Consider the following 26,503-nt stretch of genomic DNA (forward strand, 5'->3'; position numbering starts at 1 on the left):
AAAAATTTTTAATGAATAGAGTTAATAATTAATTAAATAAAATTTTTAAAAAATGCGCATTTAAAAAATTTTGAAACTAATAAGTGCATTTTTTATAAACATTTTTTTTTTAATTACTTGCTCTATTTATTTATAATTTTAAATTTTTCTGTCTGCTACATTTACACTCGTAATATGTAGACTATTTAAGTGTTTAAAATTACTCATATGTCAAACAATTATTGTTTTAATAACAACTTTATTTTATTGACACCTCCACTAGAATAATCACATTCAATGTATAATAATTTCTGTCATTAATTTAAATCTTTATTTCTCTAATTTTTATAAATTATAAAAAAAAAAATAACTTATTATTTTTCTTAAATAAACGTACAAAAAAAATTGTTTTTCATTTTATATTTATTATAATTAATTAATAATTATAATTAAAAAAAAAAGCAAATATTAATTAAAAAAAAAAAACGTTCTTATAAGTTTACAGTCTTAAAATAAATATAAATAAATCTTAATAAATATACGTATCATATATTTTAGTTATCTTAAGAATTTTTATCATCGAATAGACTATCGATTTTTTCCTCAATAGTTTCAAATAATTTATTGGCTATGAGTTCTCTGTTACGTAACGACGACCTATTGCTTTGAGTTCCTGATAAAGGATTATTATTATCATAAATTATGTCATCTTCATTTCTCTTTATCTGTTGATTAGACGAAGTTGGTGTCGATACTGGACTTATTGTATTTCTAATTCTCAAGAGTGATTCGTCACTAATGTCTTCTTGGTTTGATTGTGAATTTCTCCTACTTGTTGTATTTAAATCGTCGTTATTATTACTAATATCAATATTCGCTGTCATATCATTTTTTTCAGAAGATTCTCTGTACAAAGGTTTAGTTCTTTTTCGACTATTCGATATCGATTTGTCATCTTTGTCTGTTTCAATTTTAATTTCATGTTCTTCCTCCTTCTCTTGTGTCGGTTTTGTCGTATCATAATTGTCTTCAAAAGTTTCTTGTATTGAATTTATTTTATTTATATCCGTCGACTCACTATTTTTTGATTTACGTTTTGATTTACTATATCTTTTTCTGAAATAAAAATAAAAAAAAATCATTTTAATTTAAATCTATTTTTAAATAAATAATTATTTTATTTATCAACTTTTCATTTTCATCACTGCTTCCTTCAGATACAGATCTATATACTTGTGATTTGGTTTGTGTCCTCTTATTTTTTTGAACATGAAACGATGATGATGAACCGTCACTCAAAGATTTTGGTATTGAACCCACTGTGGTTGACAACTCAGCAGCTTGCATCATTTGTGGACCTTCAATATCAATTTTAAATTACATTTTTTTTTTTTTTAATAACTAGTCGATACATTGCGTCACTAATTACAAAAAGACATATTTTTATACTCCTTTTTGGCTTTAGTTATTAAGTTTAAATCCAAAAAGGCGTTTAATTTTTTTTTATTTCCTAATCATATTGTAGAATTATTTGAAAGTTGAAAATTTTTATTTTCCAATTTTTACCCGGAAAAAAGAATAGTGGAAAAATTAGTTTCAAAAATCAGCAAAGTCCATGTAGCTAAAGATCGGGACGTTTTTTGCGCAACGAAAAAAAACAAAAATTAGAAAGTAAAAATTCCACTGAATAACTAGATTTTTGAAATGTTCGCATATAGATGTTGGTAAGTCAGCCAAAAATCTTGGGCCACCCCGACCACCAGACTACCCCTTAAGTAGTCGAATTACATGAATTTTTTCATTTTCGTTGCGTGAAAAACGTTCCGATCTTCAGGAACATCAAAGTCCTTCTTTGGAACTGTGAAAATTACATTATTTCTGAGACGTTGCAATTAGTTAACAATTATGACAGTTTCATATAAGACTTTTTTCAGTCCTGGATAGCGTTTCATTCGACTAAAAGTACATTAGAAACTGAAACATTTGGTATTTATAATTGTAATTATTTTATTACAAGAAGTAGTCTCGATTATTACAGTACAAGCTATAATACTTGAAATTTTCAATACGAGGGCCCTGTTTTTGTTCTATAAACTGTAATTTTTCCACTGCTGTTTTTTCCGTGTAGCTATAAAATAAGTCTACAAAATGATTGGCAATGAAAAAAACTTGAACGCTTTTTTGGCTTTAAAGAGTTTCCTAAAGCCAAAAATTTGTATGAAAATATGTCTTTTTGGAATTAGTGACGTGACATATTAGACATATTTAGTTAATTATATAAATATGTTATAACTGAAATAATAAAAAAAAAAACAGAGAAGAAGGGAGAGACCAGTTTAAAATTTAAAATAATTTTGAATTATTTTTTTTTCAAAACAAGAAAAAAAAGTTATAATTTTGTCAAACTTTTCATTTATTTTAAATAAATTTTTTTTTATTGAATACTTTCTAAATAATTTAGGTAACAAAATTTTTCAAAATATTTTTTAAAAACGTATTTTGAAAATTTTGAATGACAGGCATGTTGTATTAATTTTTTGAAAAACTTGAAAAAAAAAAATTTTTTTCTTAATCGGTATGAGTGTTAATTATTTTTTTTTTTAATACAAAATGGTGGGCGTTTAAAATTGAAGTACTTAGTATTCAGTAAAAAAGGATTTCTTAAAAATTTCAAATTAATTGAATAATTAAAATTTTAAATATGCGTAGCACCCATCAGACAGAGTTAAAAAAAATTTTAATGATTATAAAATTAAAAAAAAAAAAAAACAATTAAATCCGCCGTGATTTTATTTTTTAAAAATCCTAATTTTTGGTGCGCCACAGACTTGGGCTCTCAAATAAAATTCAAATTATTTTTCCTTCAAACAATTTTACTTTCTACACATTCATTTAAAATAAAAAAAAAACTGTTAATCATTAACATTTTTTAATGATCGTTATTTATTTAAATAAATAAATCTTACGAGTATTGTAGGCCGCGTTATAGCCCATGGTTGGTTTATCACTCGGGTTTAAACCAGTATCTGTAAAACGAATGGTTTAAATACGCTACGACAGTATTAAATTTTAATTATTCATATTATAATTTTTAATTTGCGTTGAAACCCGACCACATCCAAATTGTTTTCCAGTAGCATCAAAAATAGCCGTTTCTGTTCCTGGAGCCGTTGTAAAACATGCCCAATGTAATTGATTAACTTGTGACGGTTGAGATTGTTGTACTTGTTCTTGTGATTTATTGTGCTGTAGTTTATGCACTTTACCGCAAATCGTCGAGGCACAATTACAGCTACAATTAAATAATAATGACAATAATAATGAATTAACCCTCGAAATTGAGTAATAAGTAAGTAAGTAGGCGATGAATATTATTTTACAATTCACAACAGGGACCAGCTCGTGATGTAGGTTGAGTAGGAGCAGGAGTAGGTGAAGTAGTAGTTGTTGTTATTGCAACAGTTGGTGCAGGTGGAGGAGTAGGTGCTGGTTTTACAACAATTGCGTTAGGAATAGTTGTGGTGTAGGTATGCAACCCAGGACGGTGACCTCTAGTATATTGCAGGCTGGATTGAATACTTTGTCGCACTGGAGACGAGATATGAGAACCATGTGGGGGTGTTGATATCGCTCGAGGTGAACTTGAACGATGAGTATATTTTGGTGAACTTGATGCTAATGGAAATTGTGAAGTATCTGCTTGACCAAAAGTTGTCTCTAATGCTCGCGCTATTTCTGGTAATGGTCGTTGGCAAATATCACAGGTTTGATTTCCCGTTTGATCTAGATCTTCGCTGTACTTAACACTCTGTAAAAGAACGTTTAGAAAATTATAATACTTAATAATTATATGAGAGTTTGTTATTTTTTTTTTACTTGTGTCGTATCATCGGGTCGACTCCCAGTCCTAGATTTATGTGCTACTTCAGCTTGGATTTCTGTTTGCTTTTGCAATGATAATTCTGGTACACTGTGGTGTCGCTCGGTGTATTGAGGTCTTTGAAATACTTGATAATTTTTAGATTCATATGGTTCAATTATTTCAGCTGTTATATTTTCCATAGCACAGCTACAATTCTAATAATAAATAAATATTTGTTAAATTTAAGATAATTTTCTGATAATACCCGCCACTTTTTAAAACGACGACTTGAGACTGTCATAAAAATATTGAAATTTTATTAATTAATTAAACAAAAAATTACTTACAACTTTTATTAATTAGGAATTTTTTATACGAAAATTTTTACATGAATTTTAGTAAAATTTTCATGTCAATATTTTTGATTTGAATTTTCAAATTTTTTAAGCTTTAATTTATTTACCAAATTTTATTTAACTCCTAATTGATGACAACTTTAAGTAATTTTTTTTTAAATCTATATCTTGGGAAAATTTTATTTTTTTCAATTAAGGCCATTCTCAAATAGTGTCCCCCACTTTTTTAAAGTATTCAATGACTTTCAATTGTAATGACTGTATTGAAATTTTGATAATTAACTAAAAAAAAGTTTAAGCATTAATTGAAAAAAGGGCAACGCAGTTACAATTTCGCCGGGACATAGATTAAAAAAAAATTATTTATAGTTGATATCAATTAGGAGTTGGACAAAATTTGTTAAATGAATTTCAGTAAAATCTTCATGTCAATATTATAATTTGGAATGTCAAATTTTTTAGGCTAAAATTTATTTAATAAATTTCGTTTAACTCCTTATTGATTTTAACTGTGAGTAATTTTTTTAAAAATCTATATTTCGGCGAAATTGTAACTGCGTTGTCCTTTTTTTCAATTAATGCTTCATTTTTTTTTAAATTAATTAATTAAATTTTAATACTGTCATGACAGTTCAAGGTCATTGAATATTTCAAAAAATGAGGGGCTTTGTCGGAGAATGCCCTTAATGCTTAATTTTTTTTTTAACTTGTTAAAAAAATTTTAGTACGGTTTTGAAAGCTCAAGGTCATTGAATATTTAAAAAAAGTGGAGGCACTATCTAAAAATATCCTCAACATATTTGAATTTTTTTTTTAAATATGCATATAATTATTTATAAAATAATTAGAAATTTACACCGGGGAAAAAAGGACCTCCGTCATTTTTAAAAAATATTTGACCCGATTGACCGTAAGACAATGGGTGGCATTTTTTCATTGAACAAAATCTATGACGCCATATCCTAAAATAATAAAATTAATCATGAACATATAATTTAGTGGTTGTTGATTAATTTACATGAACTTACAGTAATATTATAAGAAATCCAATAGTGTGAACAACACTTATCATAAAACATAACATAAAAGATGTTAAACGTCCCCAAGTTTGTACAGGCGCAGTATAAAGAAGTGCACATCCCGCAGCCAGATAAAAAATTACACCGAGAAAATTAATAAATACCATCTGTAGAAAAATATTTTTTAAAAAATTAATTAGTCATTTTTACATATTGTTTTTTAAATAACTTTGAGTTTAGATAAGATAGTTTAATTATATTCAATATGAGTCATTTTTAAAGAGTTTTTAAAAAAATACACTATCTCATGTACGATTATTTTAACGATAATTTAATAATTTTAATGTTGTAACTGATAAAATTTACTGGACATAGGTAACGGAAGTGTATAATTAAATTTTACCTTTGAATTTAAATGTAAAAAATAATTAATAATTTATATTCTTAGAAAAATAAAAAAAATTTGGTCCGTAATATGTTTCTATAATGAAGCCAATTAAATTGATTTGGTCTTCAACTTTTCATATTTTTTACTGTTAAGATTTTTGAGAAAAAAAAATGAGGTAGAATTCGACAGTAAAAAAGTCGAGCATGTGATGATTTTTTTTAAGCATTTCATGATGACAATTATCAAAATTAAAGACAGATGAAAAGGTCTGTCATATTAAATAATTAATTAATTTATTTATTTTATCATTAGAAGACTGAATAGTCAAAGACCAATGACAGGGTCTCCATAGATTACAATATTATATGACATAGACTTTAAAATTCTTTTAAGTAAACTTATGAACATCAATCAACTTATTAAACTTATCAATATAAATTACAGTCTAATAATTAGTGAGTAGTGACTAGCCGAGCAAAAATTTATAAACTCCAAGGAAAAAAAATAATAAATAAAAATGAATAGTAAAACATTAATACGACGCAAGTTATCTGAGATCAACTTTCCTGGATGTTAGAGTTCCAGCAGTGGTTTGATAATAAGCAAAAAAATCAATTAATTAATTTTTAATGATAATAATTTGAAAAATAAAATCCGGTAGCCGGAAGAGAGGGTGATTTTCTTAAGATATTTTATATTTCTCAAAAACTATCCATTTACTATAAGAAATATTTATTGGTTACTATTTTGGAAAATTTTATCTAGGGGCCATTCATAAAATAGGTCATGCAAAAAATTTTACCTTTTTAGACCCCCTCCCCCTATTTATATCTCGCTGCAAATGATGTACCTCCCCCCCCCCCTCATACATGACATATGACAATTAATAGTATATTTTAAAAAATTTATTATTTGCAATAATAAAATTTGAATTTTAAAAAACCGATAGAATAATTTTCAAAATTGTTTGATGAGCTCCGACCCCTCTTGTCGCAATAAGCGACACCCCCTCCCCAGAAGTGCCAACGTATTTTTTGAACGGCTCCTTAAATAATTCATTTAATACCCAGAAATTTTTTTTCACTTTCCTTAGATGGTACCCCCCTCCCCCCCATCCGTACGCACACATGTAAACTGTGAAAAAATAATAAATATGTAAAGTTTCCATAATTACATGACTTTTTTTCTAAAAATTTATCGTTAACAATCAATGAGTAAGTGATTCAATAGCAATTTAATTTGAATAGATTTAGTAATTATACTTGAGCAGTTACGCAGTGACTTGATTGCTAGCACAACTTCTTATATTAAATATAATATCACGTAAAATAATTACCGGATATTCTGGAAGATCAGATCCAGCAAAATGCGCGATGATTTGAATAGAATCAAAAAATAAGAAAGCAATTGAAATGCCTATTACAAAAATACTTGTAGTTTGACGAAGTCCTGGGTCTGGTAATGTAATTAAATAAACGACTACACCAAATAATAATAATGTTAATACCTGCAAATAATTTATACAATAATTTAAAAATACATACGTCAATTAATATCAATTATCTAGATCATACTTTTTCTTTATCTCAAACTTACAAACTCAGTTATTTTTATCGGATTTGTTAACATTAAAAACCAGGGCTCGTTTGATGAATCAACACATCCAAATTGTACGGTACTTTTTTCAATAAACTTTCTGTACTTACCATTTTGTTTATCGTTATCAGAATAACTTTTATCTATTTAAAATAATAATGTTTTGCTAATAAATCCGTCAATTGATTATTACACTAGTGTCATTAAGATTTTCAGTAATTAATAGTATTTATAAATTACCTCTCGATGTCATAGTTTATTTAAATATATAAATAAAATATTATAAATAATAGTAAATTTATTTTTTTTTAAACTTATACATCAGCAAAAAAGCTTCAGTTTATTTCTTTTGACGTTTTAAGGTTTTGACAGTCAATCAGACTTCATTTATTTTTTTTATTTCATTCAAATAACTTAAAAATAGAACTATATTTTGAATTTCATGCTCGATTAAATTACAATCTCATATAATTCCAAGACCAGGCGCAGTATAGAAATTTTATTATTTATATTTTGACCCTTAACAGTCACCCGGGATAAAAAAATCCGGGCCATTTTCTCGATTCTCTTAATCCAGTAGTAAATTTTTCTATTCTTTTGCAAATATCTCATCAGCTATTCAGTTTTTGAAAAAAATACACGATACCTTTTTTGTAGAGAATTTGAAGCTCTACAAAAAAGCTCTATTACCATTTTTCGTATAACTCAATATTTACAGAAATATTTACAAAAAACCAATCACACTTTTTTTTTCTTAACTTTTAAATTTTCAATGTAAAATTTTTTACTTCGTTTTCTAAAATGAAAATATTTTTTTGAAATTTAAACTTTTTCATAAATTGTACGTCAAAGTCCGTTCATTTCTCAATAATTTCCCGCCATATTTAATTAAAAATATTGAAAATTACTAAAATTATGTTTATTTTTATAAAAAAAGTCATTTTTTGTGATAAAAATTTTTTTAAATTAAAAAATAAAAATTTACGATAAAAATCGATTTTGACGTTTATTGATTTTAGCCGCGATCCTATAGATCCCTTGTGACAGTTCGATTCTTTCCGGAAGTGGAACCTTGAGAGTCATGTAATAAAATAAACATCAAGTTATTTGTTGCAATGTAATTTTTTATTGATGTAAATTTTTGATAAATATAAACTATTGATTAAGAGATAAAAATATAACATACTTAGACGTTGTAAATACATACATGTATAATATACTATAGTAATACATGGATTAATTGATCCTTAGACTTAATAAAGTTTTTAAATACATGTCAAACTTTTTTAATACTAAACTATTCTATAATATCATAACGCTCGATAAATGGACGGAGTAATTACGGGCTTGAAATAATTTATCATTAATGATTAATCTTTATAAATAAATAGTAACTACAGTCATAGTGCATAGTAATAATTTTTTTTTTTTTTTTTTTTTTTTTTCTATTCTATTTTGCTGAAAAATATATTTTAATAAATATGTATATTTATATCGAATAAAAAAATTTTTTTTTCTTTTTTGTAAAAATCTATATACAACTTTGAGTTTAATAATTCTTACATCATATACAAGCTATTGAAAATCAGTATTAAGGTGATTGTTCCATGATAGTCCAATTCAAAAGTATTTTAGGCAAAAATTTTATCTGAGCCTTCCCGTGTAAAGAATCTTCTTTGTAAAAAGATTCCAAAAAAGTCCGACATGTATAATTGCAAAATTTTTTTGGAATCTTTTTAGAAGCATTGTTATTACATGGGTTTACCAATAGATCTGTTACACAGAAAACCTTACATGCATATACACAATACAATAAAACAATATTCACTGCGCCTGCGCGAATATTTTTCTATAGATAGTGAACTATTTTCCAAAAACGAATTGGTAAAAAATTTTTAACTTTGTTTATTACTGTTATATATTAAATATTTTTCAAATTCCTTTGATACGTTTTGATTTTATTAAAATATTAAAACTGAGGTGGTCAATTTTAATCGAAATAAGCTCATATACGGAGAGAAAATTATGGTGGCCGTTCCTAGTACGTTTATGAAATATCAGCCCATAATGTCATGGTAATAATTACGAGGAATTATGGGTAATACGCCCATAGTTTCTAGAAAAAGTTTCCATAACCATGGTAAAAATTCCTATAATTATGGTAATAGTTCCCATATCGTATGGTAACTTAATTGTGGTAATAATTACCATACTCCTGAGAATAGTTTCTATGTTCGCATCGGAATAGATTCGATATTCACATCGTAACGGTTACTAGGTCCGTATGGGATTAAACCCTATACGCCATGATAATTCTCATAAGATTATGGTAATCATTACCATAACATTCGGAAATTCTTCATATTATGAGAACCATTTCCACAATACATAGTAATTGTTACCATACTATTATAATAATCATTACCATACATTTAGATATTTCTCATATGATGGAAACCATTCCCATAATATATACCCATATGAAAAAATATATATCCACGAATATATGCCGATGAAATAGCATACATACGACAATACTAAAGATATAAGCCGGATATATACTATTTTTCCAGGGTATATATTTTTTCATGCGGGTAGTAATTGTTACCATATTATGATGGTAATCATTACCATAAAATTAGAAATTACTCCTACTTACATTACGGGACCATTCCTATAATATATTGTAATTGTTACCATAAATTTCTCTCCGTATATTATTTGTAATTAATTAAAAAACAATCACGTAAAGTCTCGTTAAAATCTTTTAAAAAATCTTTCCACGCAACAACTAAATTAATACACTGAAACAAAAATACGTTCACTAAAAAATATTTATCAGTTAAAAAAAAAATTTATCGACATGATTAAAAATTTTTTTATTTAATTTTAGTTAAATTTATTTATTTGGATCCGTTAAATAATTAATTTTTTTTCTTTTTTTTTTTTTTTTTTAAGTAAAATAATTATTTATAGTTAATTTAAAAAAAAGTAATTATCAGTGTAAGAGATCCTGTATTATATAATTGAATCAATAAATTCTTAATTAATGGACGGATTTAAATATTAACGAGATAAAACTTTGAACTTTGGGTTACAGCGTTGTACATTTAAGCTTTTTAATGTTTTATAAAGCCCGTTAATATTATTACGAGCATTTTAGTTTTATAATTATTTAAATTTTAATATAATTTACTTTTATAAATTATGACACTTAGTATATTAGTAATTAAAATATACTTAAAATTTCGTAATAATAACCGAGTCGTGCGATCAGTACCGGCCTAATTCATCCATAGAGACCTCGTACTGTCGCGAAATAACGGGCTACGAATATTTTATCGTGACAAAAACTTCACCGGCAAATACAGCAGCGTTGATAAATGTAAATACTGATGCTGATATCATCATGTCATTGTACATTTTACTTGAATATATGTTATTATTTTGTATGTCATAATAAGACCCGACGGCTTTTCTCCAGCCGTGAACCATCAGACTTGCGGCAACGATATGCAAAATGGATCCCACTGCCGAAAACATAACAATCTGAAATAAATTTAATATTTATTATTAATTAATTTAATTTTTTTTTAATATTATATTTATAAACTATAGTAATATCCTATTCATAAATCTCATATATAAAACTTATACATATTTTTTTAAAACGTCAACTTTGTCATCCATAAAAACGCGTTACGTCGTAAATGTCTTGTTCATTTTACCGTGACATTATTTTATAAAGTACGATAATTTTTTTTTTTTTTTTCAAATAAAATTTACAAAAAAAATTTTTTTTTCCATAGAATTTTCTTTTTTTTTTAAATTCACTAAAAACAAATTTTTCATTTTCTCTGGGATTGATTTTTTTTTTCACATTAAAATTGAAATTTTTTTATAACTAAAATTTACAAAAAATTTTTTTTTCTTTTATTAAAATTTACTTATAATAAAAATTTTTGTTTTTCGATAGAATTCTCGTTTCTTAAATTTCCTAAACACAATTTTTTTTTTTTAATAGATTTTTTTTAGTATCAAAATTAACTAAAAATAATTTTTTTTTTTCCATAAAAAATTAAAAAAATGTTTTATTAAATATGACAAATTAATTAGCAAATATCATCGAGGCTTTGATGCGACTGATAGTTAATTACACACGCGAATGCCAACATAAACTCATGACTCAGCTGTGCAAATGAGAGTCAAGGCGTAGTCTGGAACGGTATAAAAAAAACTATTTTATATAAATCAACTATCTATTTACATTTAAATCATACTTTTGTCCACAATACAGTCCATAATTACAAATATTACTTAGCCTTCGTAAATCGAAACATATTTTATTTCAAACAATACCGGAAGTTAATGACAATTAATAACAATCGTTTTTTATTTTCTATAAAATAAGGTTTACTTTACCTATATTTTATCTAGATTACACCGTCAACGTACGGAAATGACATATATAACTATTGCCTAACATCAATGCCGTTACGCAATAATTAGCACATTTTTAAGTGACTTTATTAATTATTACAAAGCCATGATAAATAATAATTAACGGAAAAAAAGATAATAATTACCATTCGCTTTGGAATTTTGTCTCCTAGTGCATGTCCAATAATAAAAAGTACATTGATAATTAAATATCCAGCGACGGTGGTGTAAATCAGAGCGACATCGTCTAATTTCGAACGGGGTCGATTGTACATTCGTTGATGATATGAATTCAAAGGATCAACAATCAAACCAATGGTGAATACCGCAAGGATCTTAAATTAAAAACAACAATATATATATATATACATAAAAATAGGATTTCTTGACGCAAAAAATTTTTACTCGCCCCAAGAAAATTTTTGCACCATGAATTGAAAACGAAAATTTTCGTAATACTGAATTTAGCTGACGTTTAATAATTTTAGGATTTTTTTTTAAATGATAAATTATAAAAAAAAAAAAATTTTTCAAAAAATTGCACTTATAGTTTTTTTGACTTTCCACATGTGCATATTTTTAGTTTTTTATTTTTTGTAATCGATTCGTTGAAAGAAAAGTCCGAAAATTTTTGAATTGTCTGTTAACTTCGAGATCATAAATTTTCATGATACTGAAGTTAGCAGACAATTACAAATTTTTGGATTTTTTTTTGAACAATTTTGAACAATTAAATTTAAAGAAAAAAAAAACTAAAAATATGCACATGTAGAAAATTTAAAAGACTACAAGTGCAATTTTTTTTAATATTTTTTTTTTTATAATTTATCGTTTTTTTTTAAATCCAAAAATTATTAGACATTGGCTAATTTCAGTATCATAAATTTTCTTGGTGTGAAAAAAATTTTTCGGTGCAAGAAATGTTTTCTAGTCATCAGAAAATTTTTTTTTCACTATAATAAAAAATTTTTCTTGCGCCAAGAAATCCTTGTTTTCTGTATATATTTATTTTTTTATATATATATATATAAATAGATATATTTATTACATGAGAAGTAAATAATAATTTTATCATAAAAATTAGTGAAAGTAACGAGTTGTTTACAAGGTTACATTACGTCGCATTAAAAATATTATGTTACAAGGAAAAGATGATATGTAATATATCTTATAAAATCTAATATATATTTTATAAAAAAATAAAATAAGTATATAATAAATTAATACGAACCACTTCGGCAATTTTAGCAATAAGTGTTGTCACATGTAAAGATTTTCTTTCCTTTGCCGCAGGAGCCGCGGGTATATTTTCGTCAGCCATCCTGACTCTTTTAGGTCTACCTCTTCCGTCTCCCAGTTTGATAGATTTATTTTCAAACTCAATCCAAAAATTATTTTTATTTACTCTCCAGAGTCGGGCTTCTGGTTTAAATTTCTATGCAAACAATTTTAAAATATTAAAACACCTGGATATTTCACAATTGAGTTCAACGGCCTTGAGCAAATAGAAAAAAAACGTAATAAAAATAAATTATACGTACTTTACTCCAAACCCTAAATTACAGATAATCTTGATGACAATCCAAGCACGGAAATAAATTCTTTCGTTTATCCACTTTGTGATAATCAACAAATTTTTAAAAAATTAATAATTAACACACTAGATATTTCGATTTAAAATCCAAAAATCTGATTTTCAAAGACGGTAACGCGGTACTCGCGATTTGTATCCAACAACAAAAGACTTGTGGACAAACTAAACGTAGTGAGCACGTAACCGTGTCGCGGTCGGAACTTAAACTGGAACGCGGAGCGTGACACGATAGGCGTCTCGACGTCGACGGGGCACGGCAACTTCTGAAAGGCATAGGCTAGTCCCGGTGTATGGAGTACATCGTGCGTACGCTAAAAAATAGTGGAGGGAAAATTTAACTCGTGTAGGAGTACATAAACACAGTATACATGCATGTAACACGTCATTCAATTTAACTAGTGTAAGTGGTAAACATGCCACTGATATATACGTCGATGCAAGTTTAAGTAGGAAAGAATGATGCTTAGGTCTGGGTGCGGTCATTCATTCACTTTTAAATCCATCATATCTTTTACGGATTATTAATTTGAATTTTTTACCAAACTCATGTATGATAAATTTATATTATTATATGATATAGAGAAATCTTTGGCTGATAACGGACCGAGAAATTCCTCAGTGCGAAAGTTGAGTCCGATTGTAAATATAGAGACCGATACGAGATGTGCTGCAGTGCAGATTATGATGTTTAGCTTAAGCTTAAGCGATAAATAGTAACAGCTTACATTATTTTTATGTTAACTTTTATAGGCTGTGTGGCTGGAGAAGTTTATCGATCCATTTAAAAAATACTACAATACAATACAGCAGCTACCATATTTGATATAATAATTTTTTACATGCAAGTGTTGTAAAGATTGTTGAGGATTTTATAAAACAATAGTGTGGCTATTGGGCTGTGCATGGCCTAGAAAATAGGGTCGCCTTGTGTATATAGAAGTTAAACCGTTCTTATGAACATTAAACTGTACAACTTTACTCTATCTGGTATCGGTACTTATATATTACTTAGTTTTCTGTTGGGTATTACATAGTGTGTGTTAAAACTATAGGTAAATGCATCGAGTAACTGTATGAAGAGTACAGGTCGTAGTATAAACCTCCTCTTCAAGGTTCGCTGCGTTTCTATGCGCTTGGAGAAATCGATTTTTCATTATAATGATTCACCAAATTTAGTAAAAACGTAGACGATGTGATGTAAGAATTATAATGAACACCTGTGTACTTTTTTATGGGGTTTTAGTTTTGGTTTAATTATAATTACACATGAAAAAATTATCTATAGAGATCTGAACGCTGGATTTTACTTTAATTGTAGATATTTTTTTTTATTGCGTAGATATAAAAAGATTTGGGTAATTCGAAACAATTTTTTTTTTTTCCGATTTCGTCTTTTGGAAATTAGGATGTGGAAAACGTTTAATTCTTAATGAGTTTGAGCTCAATAATTCCAATTTTTTTTCTTACGAGTTTTGAAAATATTAAAAAATTGAGTTTCTTTTTTAATATTTTTTTTTTTTTGCTTTCGTTTTTCAAAAAATTAAAAGGTGGGAAAAGTTAAATTCTTATTGAGTTCAAGTTCAATAATTTGTTTCAAGGGAATGCTCAAGAATTTTTAAAATATTGAAAAATCGAGTTGTGCTTTTTCAAATTTTTTTTTTCTTACATAAAAAAAAATTATTTGAAATTTTTATCTTCAAATTTTAATTTCATGAGGTCACGAGAATTTTGATTTTTTGATTTTTTGAGCGACTGAAAAATCCAGATTGTAAAATAAAATTTTGAGAAATTGTCTATTTTATAGCAGTTTGTTTAAAAAAAAAACTTTATTTTTAAAATAAAAATTGAATTTTTTGTATTTCTAAGATTTTTAAAATTCTACAGCGACTTTTTAAATTAAAAAGGAAATGTCACTCATCCTTTTTTCGCCCTCAAAGAAATGAACTGAAAATGTCATCGTTTTACTCGTTCGGTAAATGAGAACTTCAAAATAATTATTGTCGAAAACAAATTAAAATTTTTTTGAAAATACAAAATTTTTAGCTCACTATTAAGTTTTTGGAAAACTGAAAACTTTTCATTTGAAGTTTTCAATTTTTATCTATAAGTTGAATTGAATATAAAATTGTTTTTACTCCGCAAGTTTTTGAACTCAAACTGGGTAAGAATTTTATTTTCACTAGATTCTAATTTTTTGAAAAATAATAAAGACAAAAAACAGAAATTTTTTTGTCACCCTAATGTAGATCGTTAGTGATCTAATTCGTAGATAAAAACCAATGAAAGCCAAAATATCAAACTGAAATTTCGAAATTTTGTCTTGAGAAAAAATTTCAGAATTTTATAAAACAAAAACTTCCAAAAAATTCTAGATCCAAAGAGACTTATTGATATCAGTGTAAATCTAAAATTAAAAAAAAAATCTACGCTGATCTAATCAGATCTCGTTAGATTTAAATTATTTTTCCCGAGTATGATTAATATGGATACAGTTTTAATAATTAATACACTTTTCATTAAATAACAAAACGTGTTTGCTGAGACTTAAGAAGTTAATTAATTCTTAAGTTGGTGAGCAATCGCCTGGTTAAGTATCCGGTGAGCGTGGGTGAGGATGCTCAGAGATAGAGAGAGAAAGAGAGAAAGAAAGAGTAAGAGCGAGTGTTGGTGGATGACGACGAAGATCATAAGGTCATATAGATCAATTGGTTCATGTCTTCGTTACTCATATGGGATTATTTTTATCTCATATCATATATATACATACATAATTTTTTTTAAGTTATATTCATATACAAGAATAATTGTCGGTGATATCAGATGCAAGTTTTAGGGCATATATATTTAAAATAATATAAGTACGTTAACTGTCGTAACTAATTTCTATTTTCAATCTTAAATTGAAATAATTAAATAAAGAATGAGGCTTTATGACGTTTATTTAATTACACTTAAGGCTATATTTCTTCTTCAAGAGTAGCATTGATATAAACTTCACGAATGCAGAATATTAATTGTGTTAATGAAACTATAAAATTTAACAGAGCTAATACTGCTAAGACGAAATATTGAAATCTGAAAATATATAAAATTATTTTATTTTATTTATTAATTAGACATGGAGAGAAAATTATGGTAACCGTTAAAGTTCGTTTATGAAATATCAACCCATAACGTTATGGTAATAGTTACTTGGAATTATGGAATATACGCTTATAGTTTTCAAAACTGTGGAATTGTAGTAATAATTACCATAGTTAGAAGACTAGTTCCCATAGTCACATAGTAATAAATCCTATGTTCACATTGGAACGGTTTCTAAGCGTGTATGGAAATAAACTATACGTTATAGTAACCGCTCCCATAACATATGTGAAATATTCCCATAATATTATGGTAATCATTCCTATATTATGGTAACCATTACCACAATATTATAGTAATAATTCCCATAATATGAAGAATTTCTAAATAATACGGTAATACTTACCAGAATATTATGGCATCTTTTACCATAAATTATAGAAATCATTACACGCTGAAAAAAAAATGCTAACTATCACCATCTTGTAATAGGGAATGATTACCATCTGTATGTGATAATCATTATCATGCTTTTATGTTAACTATTTGTTTCTCATACAGTAATAATAACTATTGCCGATAGTAATAGTTACCATCTGGATAGTAATATTTCTTATGTCTGAAAATTTTTTAAATTTTGCCTTCTGAGATAGTAATGATTATCATCACGGATAAGAATGGTTACCATCTCCGATAGTAATAGTTAACATAAAAGCATGACAATGATTATCACATACAGGTGGTAATCATTCCCTATTACAAAATGGTGATAGTTAGCATTTTTTTTTAGCGTGTATCATAATACATGGTAACGATTACCATAATAGTACGGTAACGATTACTATGATAGTATGGTAACCATTACTATAATGACATGGGAACAACTTCCATAATTTTACAGGCACTATTCCGATATCATATAGGAATGAAATCCATAAAGACAAGAATAGTTACCATAATTTGCAGGGAGCCATTCCTATAATTGATATTAAAAAAAAACCTGCTACCATACGATATGGAAACTATTCCCATAATAAATTGTAACTTTTACCGTAAATTTCTCTCCGTGTATGATACAAAAAAAATTTATGGCTAAATCTTACCCATAGTGATGAGCATAATCTGTTCTCATAATTTTAATGTACAATTCACTCCAGTCTAACATTATATAAACTACAAAAAATAAATTTAGACATACACCCAATGTTGAAAACAATATATCCTATTACAATAAATTAATATAAATTTCTTAGTAATCTTATATTGCTGAGAAAAAAAAGACTTACGGCAATTAAATGAAATTCTTGACGAACATAATTCGATAAAAAACCAACGATATTAATAATTAAATAACCCGGTATAAATGTTGGAAATAAAATAGATGTCGCACAGCAAGAAAGAAATGTAGATGGTAATATTATTAAAGTTAACGTACCTGCAAGACAAAAAATCTAAAAGCAAAAAAAAAATTGATTGCAATTAAATTAGTAAATTTTTTTTAAAAACATTAATTAATTTTTATTTATATTAATTATCTTACTGCCCCACAAAGTTTGCATGTTAATAATAAAGAAATAGTGCGATCTTCTAATGGCTCATTAACGGTCGATTGTACAGTTGACACACAGTCATACATTTTCGTTTTATATATTTAAACATCTTGAAGTTGGGAAATTTTATTTCTCTATAAATATAAATATATGTCTATACATTTCAAACAAATGAACTTTTAATTTTTTTCTTATTAATTTTATTTATCGATATATTAACTAATAATTAATTCAATTAATAAATTTACAAATTAATTTTTTTTAATGCGTTAATTTTTCATCATCACTCATTTCTTTCAGCGTAAATTATTAGGGATACATGTCCTATCATATATAATGCGATAACTGTAATGTAAAAAAAAATTTTTGAATTTCTAATTTCTATTTTTCTTTTTTTTTTTTTTAAATTCACTAACCAGAAAATACAGCAGATAAATATAATTGACTCGGTCCATTAGAAGCATCTGAAGGATCAAGTACAGTTTCTTGGATTATACCTCCAATAGCTCCAATTAAATAAATCGGTACACCGATAGCCGTGAAATAAAGATCAAGGACATAACAATTATCTTGAAATATATATGATATTATAGTAACTATTATTATTATTAAATAGGTTGCAGAATCGATGCAGTAAACTATCCATAACCATGATGGTATCTCGTAACTATAATACTGGCTCATTAAACTAAAACTTACGCATACCAAAACCTGAATGTCGTATCATTTAACCTTGTTAATGTTTATTGAAAATTTTTCATTTTTTATTACGTATTTAATAGATAGTCTTACCAATTGAATAACTTTTATTGTTATAGGATATTCTGTTCCTATTCTTATGAAAAAATCTTTCGCATCATCTGTGCACATGTTTCTGTACTTGGTTTTATTTTTTTTATTTTTATTTTTTACTGTCACTTGTATTGAAAATTAATTGGAACCAAAACAAAAGAATTTCATAATTTTATGTTGAATATTTTGTTCGATTGTGAATAATTACAAGTGAATTAAGGGGGATAGCCACTGTGAGGATCGACAAAATAGAGGATTTTCGGAAATTTTTTTGACTGGGATACTAAAGGAATTTGGGGATCGGGTTTTTTTTTTTGTTTCATAAAGTATTCATTGAAGATAATTCTCCTAAATTTTTATTAAAAAATATTATGTTGTTACAAAATTATAAGCATTTTTGTGAAGCACTAAAAAAATTTCTCCCACCGCGGTCTCACCTCTAACTCAAAAACGAATTATCTGAAACAAAAAAACCAAACTGCGTTGTATTCTGTCCGCATGTGGTTATCGTTGCACATAGGAGATTTTGAAAATTTGGATTTGAAAGAAAATGGCGGCATATTAAAAATTTTATCATTTTTTTGGATTCAAACAGCCCTAAAAATTCTTGAAAATCAAAATTTTCAAAGTCCCCTACGTGCAATTTTAGCTACTGAATAGACTAATACGGGGAAAAAAAAGTTGCGAATCGGTTCATATTTATGAAAATTACAGATGCCACCAGTTCAAAAAAAGTAGTTTCGAGAAAAACGCATTTAAAATTTTTAGTCGATGCAACGGTCAGTTGACACGCTGTCACAAAAATGACTATAACTCGAAAAATATTCGGAATTTTCATATAAAACTTTAGATACATATTTTTGAATATATAAACTTTGATTTCATAAAAAAAAAAAATTTTTTTTTTTTGAAATTACACAGTGGTTATCCCCCTTAATCACTACTTAATTGCTCGAGTATAATTACTAAATTTGTTTAAATTAAATTGCTATCGAATTAGTTACTCACTGGTTCTTAACGATAAATTAAATCCTACCAAAAACAGATTCTCTGTATAAAATCGCGCCAAGTACACGTTTAAAATTTTTTACAATTAAGAAAAGATTCTTTTTACAAAAAAAAATAAATCAAATCGAAAAAATACCAAGTACCTAATATAATTCAAAATCATGAAAAACATTTTCATAGAATTGAAAAAATATTGAAAAAAAAAATTTCAATGTACTTGGTGTGCATTACTAAATTTATTCAAGCAAAATTAATTTCTAGAATTGATTCCGCATATAAATTATTTTCCAATAAAATTGAATGATATTCTTTTTTTCCAGTTTATAGGCACACCAAGTACATTGAAATTTTTTTTTTCAATATTTTTTCAATTCTATGAAAATGTTTTTCATGATTTTGAATTATATTAGGTACTTGGTATTTTTTCGATTTGATTTATTTTTTTTGTAAAAAGAATCTTTTCTTAATTGTAAAAAATTTTAAACGTGTACTTGGCGCGATTTTATACAGAGAATCTGTTTTTGGTAGGATTTGTCTTTTTTTTGTCGTGTTGATTGATAATGATTTTAACATACACTATTAGAAATCGATTTATAATTTAAGTCAAGTGAGCCTATATTGTTTATAGTATTATCTTGTAGAAACAATAAAATTGTTTGTTAACAATTGTAGTAATTTTGTACTGCTAAATATCATAACCTGATTAATTAATTTTTATAAGACAAAGAGCTGCAATTGTTTAACGACAGTTCCCTTTAAAGTTAACGTCAAATATATCCGACAACGTCGGACTTTTCTGTCAGTAATTTAAAACATCAAATGGCTTACTAGTTCGACCTCTCAGCACCTTCCACCTATTACAACTAGCATATGATGCTAACTATTTATCCTCCCGCCCCTCTGACCCAATGGAATGCATTTTTTTCAGAATCTCAATGGATTCAAACTAGAAAAGGGTCTATTCATGATTTTTAAGCGTGTTATTTAGGTTTTAGGTATCGGGTGACAGGAAACATTCCAAAATCACTAAAACTATGTTTCTATTTTTCCGAATACAATATAATGATTTATTCATCTATTTATTCCAACTTTCTTATAATCTAAATAAATAATTTAATAAGTATGTAATACATTGATTTATTATTTAAATTATCGACTAATTATTGATAAGATGCAATAAATGTTGTAAGATCTCAATGTGTAAATTTCGAATGGAAGTTAAATGCACGCCTATTTATGATTTTCAAGTTCACTAATTAATTAATAGGTGGAGGCACTTGAGACCACTGAGGACATAACATGAGGAAACTTCCTTTATAGCACAGCATGGGGACTTCTGAAATCTCCATGTAGCACAGTTTGCTTTGACAAAAGTTTACTTACAAAAGTGTCCTTGAATTTTTCGTCAAATGTCCGTCAGCTTCGGACTTTTCCGTTTTTGACGACAACTTATATACAACCTGCTATACAATTTGATGTAAATTTACTACCCGAATTAGAATGCAAATTTACTTCAAAAGTTAACTAGAAAAAATTTATTGTCAATATTCAGGCAAATTTTTACATCAATTTATTGTTGACTCGGAAAATTGTAAAGTATTTTACCGTCATGTAGACATTTTTATGTATAAATTCGCTTATCTTCAGCAATGGTAAGAACGAACATTACAGACTTTTTTTTGTAGTAACAATTAACCTTTAAATTGAGGAAAAATTAACCGCAAATTTTTCTTTCCAACTTTTGTTGTCAAAATGTCGGCAAATTAAGGCAGAAAAATATTTAGGCAATTTCAATGTCAAATTACTGTCAATTTCAAACTAAAGTGGTTATTAGGAAAGTACCCTGATAGCCACCGTAACCGCAAGTGAACTTCAAGACACTGCCGTATTCTGAAGCCAACTTAAAGGAAAATATTGGAGAGCAAACAGTTACGGTTAAAATGTAACTTTAATTCAACTTGACTACAAGTGTTACCGTCAAACAATGACATTAAGTTGATTTTTCCAACTTTTGCTTTCAAATTGTCGGCGTATTTGGGCAGCGAATTTCGGTAATTTCAATTGTCAAATAACTGTCAGTTCCAAGCTAAAGTGGTTATTAGAATATATATATATATATATATATATATATATATATATATATATATATGTATTAGGGTGATTCAAAAAACAAACAAATTTTTTTTTTCTTCCAAACAGGTTCAAAAGTTTCGTATGGATACAAAAAGACGCCTGTGAAAATTAGAGCTCTTAATATTAATATTAACATTGTCCGCATTGCATTTTTCTATTTCCCATAAGAATAACATGGAAAAAATTTTTTTTACGTCTTCTGATTTTTATAAGTAGCTAACGATGCGTCATAGAAATAATTGACAGGCATATTTTTGTAGGGAATTGAATGCTCTACAAAAAAAATTTCTTATCATTTTTTGAGGAATCGCTTTGTTCAAAAGTTATTTGAGGTTGAAGTCGAATTCATATTAAATTTTAAGATTTTCTTACTTTTTCGGCGAAACTATCAGACCTATTACGAAATATCATTGAACCTTATTTGTAGACAATTTTATTCCCTAGAAGTTATTTCCAATAAAGTTTTTTTGAATTCCGCATTGTTTTCTAGTTATTTTTATTTTAATGTCAAGCTCTTAAAATCGATCAGAAGACTATTTTTTTTATGAGCATGACGTTAAAATGAAAATAACTAGAAAACAATGCGGAATTTGAAAAAACTCTATTGAAAATAACTTCTAGGGAATAAAATTGTCTACAAATAAGGTTCAATGATATTTTGTAATAGGTTTGATAATTTCGCCGGAAAAGTAAGAAAATCTCAAAATTTAATATGAATTCGACTTCAACCTCAAATAACTTTTGAACAAATAGATTCCTTAAAAAATGATAAAAATCTTTTTTTGTAGAGCATTCAATTCCCTACAAAAATATGCCTATCAATTATTCCTATGACGCATCGTTAGCTACTTATAAAAATCAGAAGACGTAAAAAAATTTTTTTCTATGATATTCTTATGGGAAATAGAAAAGTGCAATGCGGACAATGTTAATATTAATATTTAGAGCTCTAATTTTCACAGGCGTCTTTTTTTATCCATACGAAACTTCTGAACCTGTTTGGAAGAAAAAAAAAATTTGTTTGTTTTTTGAATCACCCTAATATGTATATCCTTATGCATACCCTAATAGCCACTTTAGCTTAAAATTACCAGTAATTTGATATTAAAATTGCCTGAAATTCGCTGCCTGAATTTGTCGACAATTTGACAGCAAAAGTTAGAAAGAAAAATTTGCGGTTAATTTTTCCTTAATTTAAAGGTAAATTTTTACTATAAAAAAAAAGTCAGTAATGTTTCTTCTGACCATTACAGAAGGTAAGCAAATTGATACATAAAATAAATTGATGTAAAAATTTGCCTGGAAATTGACGAAAAATTTTTTCTAGTCAACTTTTGAAGTGAATTTGAATTCTAATTCGGGTGGTAAATTTACGTCTAATTGTTTAGCAAGTTGTATGCAAATCGTCGTCAAAAACAGAAAAGTCTGAAGTTGACGGATATTTGAAGAAAAATTCAAGGAAATTTTTGCTAAAGCAAACTGTGTTATTAGGGTAGTTCGGCCAACGACAGCCAATGACAACACCCTAATAGCACAGTTTGCTTTAGCAAAAGTTTACTTACAAAAGTTTCGTTGAATTTTTCGTCAAATTTCTGTCAACTTCGGACTTTTCCATATTGGACGACAATTTGTATGCAACTTGCTATTGAATTTGACGTAAATTTACTGCCCGAATTAGAATGCAAATTCACTTCAAAAGTTGACTAGAACAAAGTTGTCATCAATTTTCAGGTAAATTTTATGTCAATTTATTGTTAATTTGACTTGAAAAATTGTTAAGTATTTTTTTACCCTCAAATTGTAGACAATTTTATTTATAAATATGCTTACCTTCTGAAATGGTAAGAATGAACATTACCGAGTTTTTTTTTCGTAAAAAGTTACCTTTAAATTGAGCAAAAATTAACCGCAAATTTTTCTTTTCAACTTTTACTGTCAAATTGACGCTAAATTCGGGCAGCAAATTTTAGGTAATTTCAACATCAAATTACCGTCAATTTCAAGCTAAAGTGGCTATTAGGGCATCTGTATCTGTCATCGTGCTAAATATTATACGATTTTGATACCACCTAGCGGATATAACTAGATAGAACTTAAGAAAATAAAAGAAATATACTTTTTAGCAACCCACAAATAATATTTCTGTGGTACAATATCGGTCATTAATTCTTGAGCGGTAGCATAGCATCGGGAAAAAAAAAACATCTGAAAAAGAAAACATGTATCACTTTTTTATACAAATAAAAAGTATAAAAAAAAAAAGTTGTAAAAAAAAAATACAATATTTAAAAATATATCTATATTAATTAAATGTAAAATTATAAATATGTATTGTAAAATAAGTGAATAAAAAAAAGTCCCTATAAAAAAAATCTCTAGATTTAAAAATCACTAAAAAAAAATTACAATAAAAAAAAAATTCCTACAAAGAAACATTTGCATATCTAAACATCTACTTAAAAAAAATATGTAAAAATGAAAATCTCTACAAATAAAATATCTATAAAAAATCGGCTGTTTTGGAAAATCTCTATAAATCATCACATGTACAAATAAATATCTGAATAAAGTATAACCTCGAAAACTGGAAGCATTGCCACCACGTGCTCATAATCATGAATAAGTTCGTGTTGTAATATATAAGTATAAATAATAATAATAATAAAAATTATGGTTATTATTATGTTATTAAGAAAAATATAATAAATAATTTTAAACTTATAATAAGTGACTTCGAAAAACGTGAAAGATTCAAATCTGATAACTCCAAAGCACTGAGCCTGTAATAATTCATATAATTTTAATTTTTTTAATTTTATTAGTTAAACTTTATTTGAGAATATCATAAAATTATTATTATTTATTTTATAATTTTTAATTTTGTTTGACTATCAAGCCGTATGCCAGGATTCGATGAACGTCCAAAAATCACTTTTCTTTTTTAACTTCCCGCTAAGAGAATCGACGATTTTCGAAAAATTGGGAAGTTATTGTTTTCACCCCGATTTTCGAAAGTCGAGTTTTCATCAGATGTCGACGTTTTGAGGCCCTAGGAAGCTATTCTAACTATTTTCAGAATGATGTCCGAGTGTATGTATATATATATGTATATATATATATATATATATATATATGTATATATATATATATATATATATATATATATATATATATATATGTATACTAATGCAAAAAATTAAAGGAGCAGAAAAATTTAATAAATTTTTTAGTGATTTTTGGAAGGCTGTAACTTGGTGAAAAAAAATCGTATCGAAAATTTAAAAAAAGCATTTTATAGCTTGAAATCTCTAGTTTAGGTGTATTTTTTCAAAATTTTTTAAAAGCTCCGATTATTGCGCAAACATGACTGTAACTCAGCAAATGCAAGGAAATGACAAAAAAAATGAAAAATTTCCAAAAAATGTCAAAAAAAAAAATTTAGAACACAAAAAACAAGTTTCAATTTATTTTTTTTCTTCGATTTTTTTTGACATTTTTTGGAAATTTTTTATTTTTTTTGTCATTTCCTTGCATTTGCTGAGCTACCAACGCAAAAATTTGAGAAAAGTCGAGAAAAAAAAAATTTTTTCATTTTGATTATGATTACACAATTAAAGGAACAAAACTTGCTCCTTTAATTGTTTAGCTAAACTTTGATCGATGATTCCCAAAAAACGGTACGATACATCAATTTAAAAATTTACAGGGGTCTTGGGGGTACATTAAGCTAAAAAAGTCCCTGGCAACATTATTTTTTTTAATGATATATGCAGAGTAGCGGTTGATTTACTAAAAAACCAAAAAAAGTCATTTTTTTGTACTTTCTTCTAATGGATGTTAAAAATAAAAAAAAATTTTTTTTTCAAAAAATGATGACAGGGTCTTGTAGGGAATTTATTCAAGTTTTTAACGCCGCCCTTCAACTTCCTGTGCGATCATTGGTACCTGAAATATCGAAGATCAAAGCCAAAAGGATCACTTTCTATTTGAAGGCTGATATCTCTGCGACAAATCGTCCTACGAGGTTAAAAAAAAACCAAATTGAAGCTGAATAAATTTGCTAAACGATGTATGCATTCGTTTAGTTGAAAGAATTTTTCCGCGGTCCGTGGGCTCTTCGGAAAAAAAAAAAAATTTAGAAATTTTTTGGCTCGCGGTATTTCTCATGTTTGCGCAATAATCGGAGCTTTTAAAAAATTTTGAAAAAATACACCTAAACTAGAGATTTCAAGCTATAAAATGCTTTTTTTAAATTTTCGATACGATTTTTTTTCACCAAGTTACAGCCTTCCAAAAATCACTAAAAAATTTATTAAATTTTTCTGCTCCTTTAATTTATGGCATTAGTATATATATATATATATACATATATATATATACATACACTCGGACATCATTCTGAAAATACTTAGAATAGCTTCCTAGGGCCTCAAAACGTCGACATCTGATGAAAACTCGACTTTCGAAAATCGGGGTGAAAACAATAACTTCCCAATTTTTCGAAAATCGTCGATTCTCTTAGCGGGAAGTTAAAAAAGAAAAGTGATTTTTGGACGTTCATCGAATCCTGGCATACGGCTTGATAGTCAAACAAAATTAAAAATTATAAAATAAATAATAATAATTTTATGATATTCTCAAATAAAGTTTAACTAATAAAATTAAAAAAATTAAAATTATATGAATTATTACAGGCTCAGTG

At 26.9% G+C, this 26,503-nt stretch overlaps 4 protein-coding genes across 6 annotated transcripts in view; 1 reads left to right on the forward strand and 3 right to left on the reverse strand.

Moving 5' to 3' along the window:
• LOC130663557 (adenylosuccinate lyase) overlaps positions 1-26,503 on the forward strand; it is a 51,451-nt gene that overhangs the window by 4,075 nt on the left and 20,873 nt on the right. The gene's annotated exons all lie outside the window — the stretch shown is intronic.
• LOC130663555 (uncharacterized) lies at positions 453-8,128 on the reverse strand. 2 transcript variants are annotated; one of them, XM_057462835.1, is made up of 11 exons: positions 7,441-8,128; positions 7,201-7,343; positions 6,941-7,111; positions 5,226-5,383; positions 5,054-5,159; positions 3,856-4,056; positions 3,360-3,787; positions 3,093-3,271; positions 2,946-3,005; positions 1,169-1,337; positions 453-1,095 (listed from the first exon to the last, which is right to left on the reverse strand). In XM_057462835.1, the coding sequence occupies exons 1-11, from the start codon at positions 7,451-7,453 to the stop codon at positions 543-545; spliced, it is 2,181 nt and encodes a 726-aa protein (XP_057318818.1). In that variant the 5' UTR covers positions 7,454-8,128; the 3' UTR covers positions 453-542. The 2 variants fall into 2 exon arrangements, with proteins under 2 accessions (XP_057318818.1, XP_057318819.1); XM_057462836.1 differs by having other exon boundaries at positions 945-1,095; positions 1,213-1,337.
• On the reverse strand, positions 10,215-13,488 carry LOC130663559 (uncharacterized). Its single transcript, XM_057462841.1, has 4 exons — positions 13,182-13,488; positions 12,872-13,075; positions 11,787-11,975; positions 10,215-10,749 (listed from the first exon to the last, which is right to left on the reverse strand). The coding sequence occupies exons 2-4, from the start codon at positions 12,959-12,961 to the stop codon at positions 10,528-10,530; spliced, it is 501 nt and encodes a 166-aa protein (XP_057318824.1). The 5' UTR covers positions 12,962-13,075; positions 13,182-13,488; the 3' UTR covers positions 10,215-10,527.
• Positions 15,677-18,854, reverse strand: LOC130663560 (uncharacterized). Of its 2 annotated transcripts, XM_057462842.1 has the most exons (6): positions 18,661-18,854; positions 18,285-18,579; positions 17,859-18,213; positions 17,605-17,769; positions 17,422-17,540; positions 15,677-16,309 (listed from the first exon to the last, which is right to left on the reverse strand). In XM_057462842.1, exons 3-6 carry the CDS (start codon positions 17,952-17,954, stop codon positions 16,192-16,194), a joined length of 498 nt encoding a protein of 165 aa, XP_057318825.1. In that variant the 5' UTR covers positions 17,955-18,213; positions 18,285-18,579; positions 18,661-18,854; the 3' UTR covers positions 15,677-16,191. The 2 variants fall into 2 exon arrangements, with proteins under 2 accessions (XP_057318825.1, XP_057318826.1); XM_057462843.1 differs by lacking the exon at positions 18,661-18,854 and having other exon boundaries at positions 18,285-18,619.

This window comes from Microplitis mediator, chromosome 2, assembly GCF_029852145.1.
Source record: "Microplitis mediator isolate UGA2020A chromosome 2, iyMicMedi2.1, whole genome shotgun sequence".
Lineage (NCBI taxonomy): Eukaryota > Metazoa > Arthropoda > Insecta > Hymenoptera > Braconidae > Microplitis > Microplitis mediator.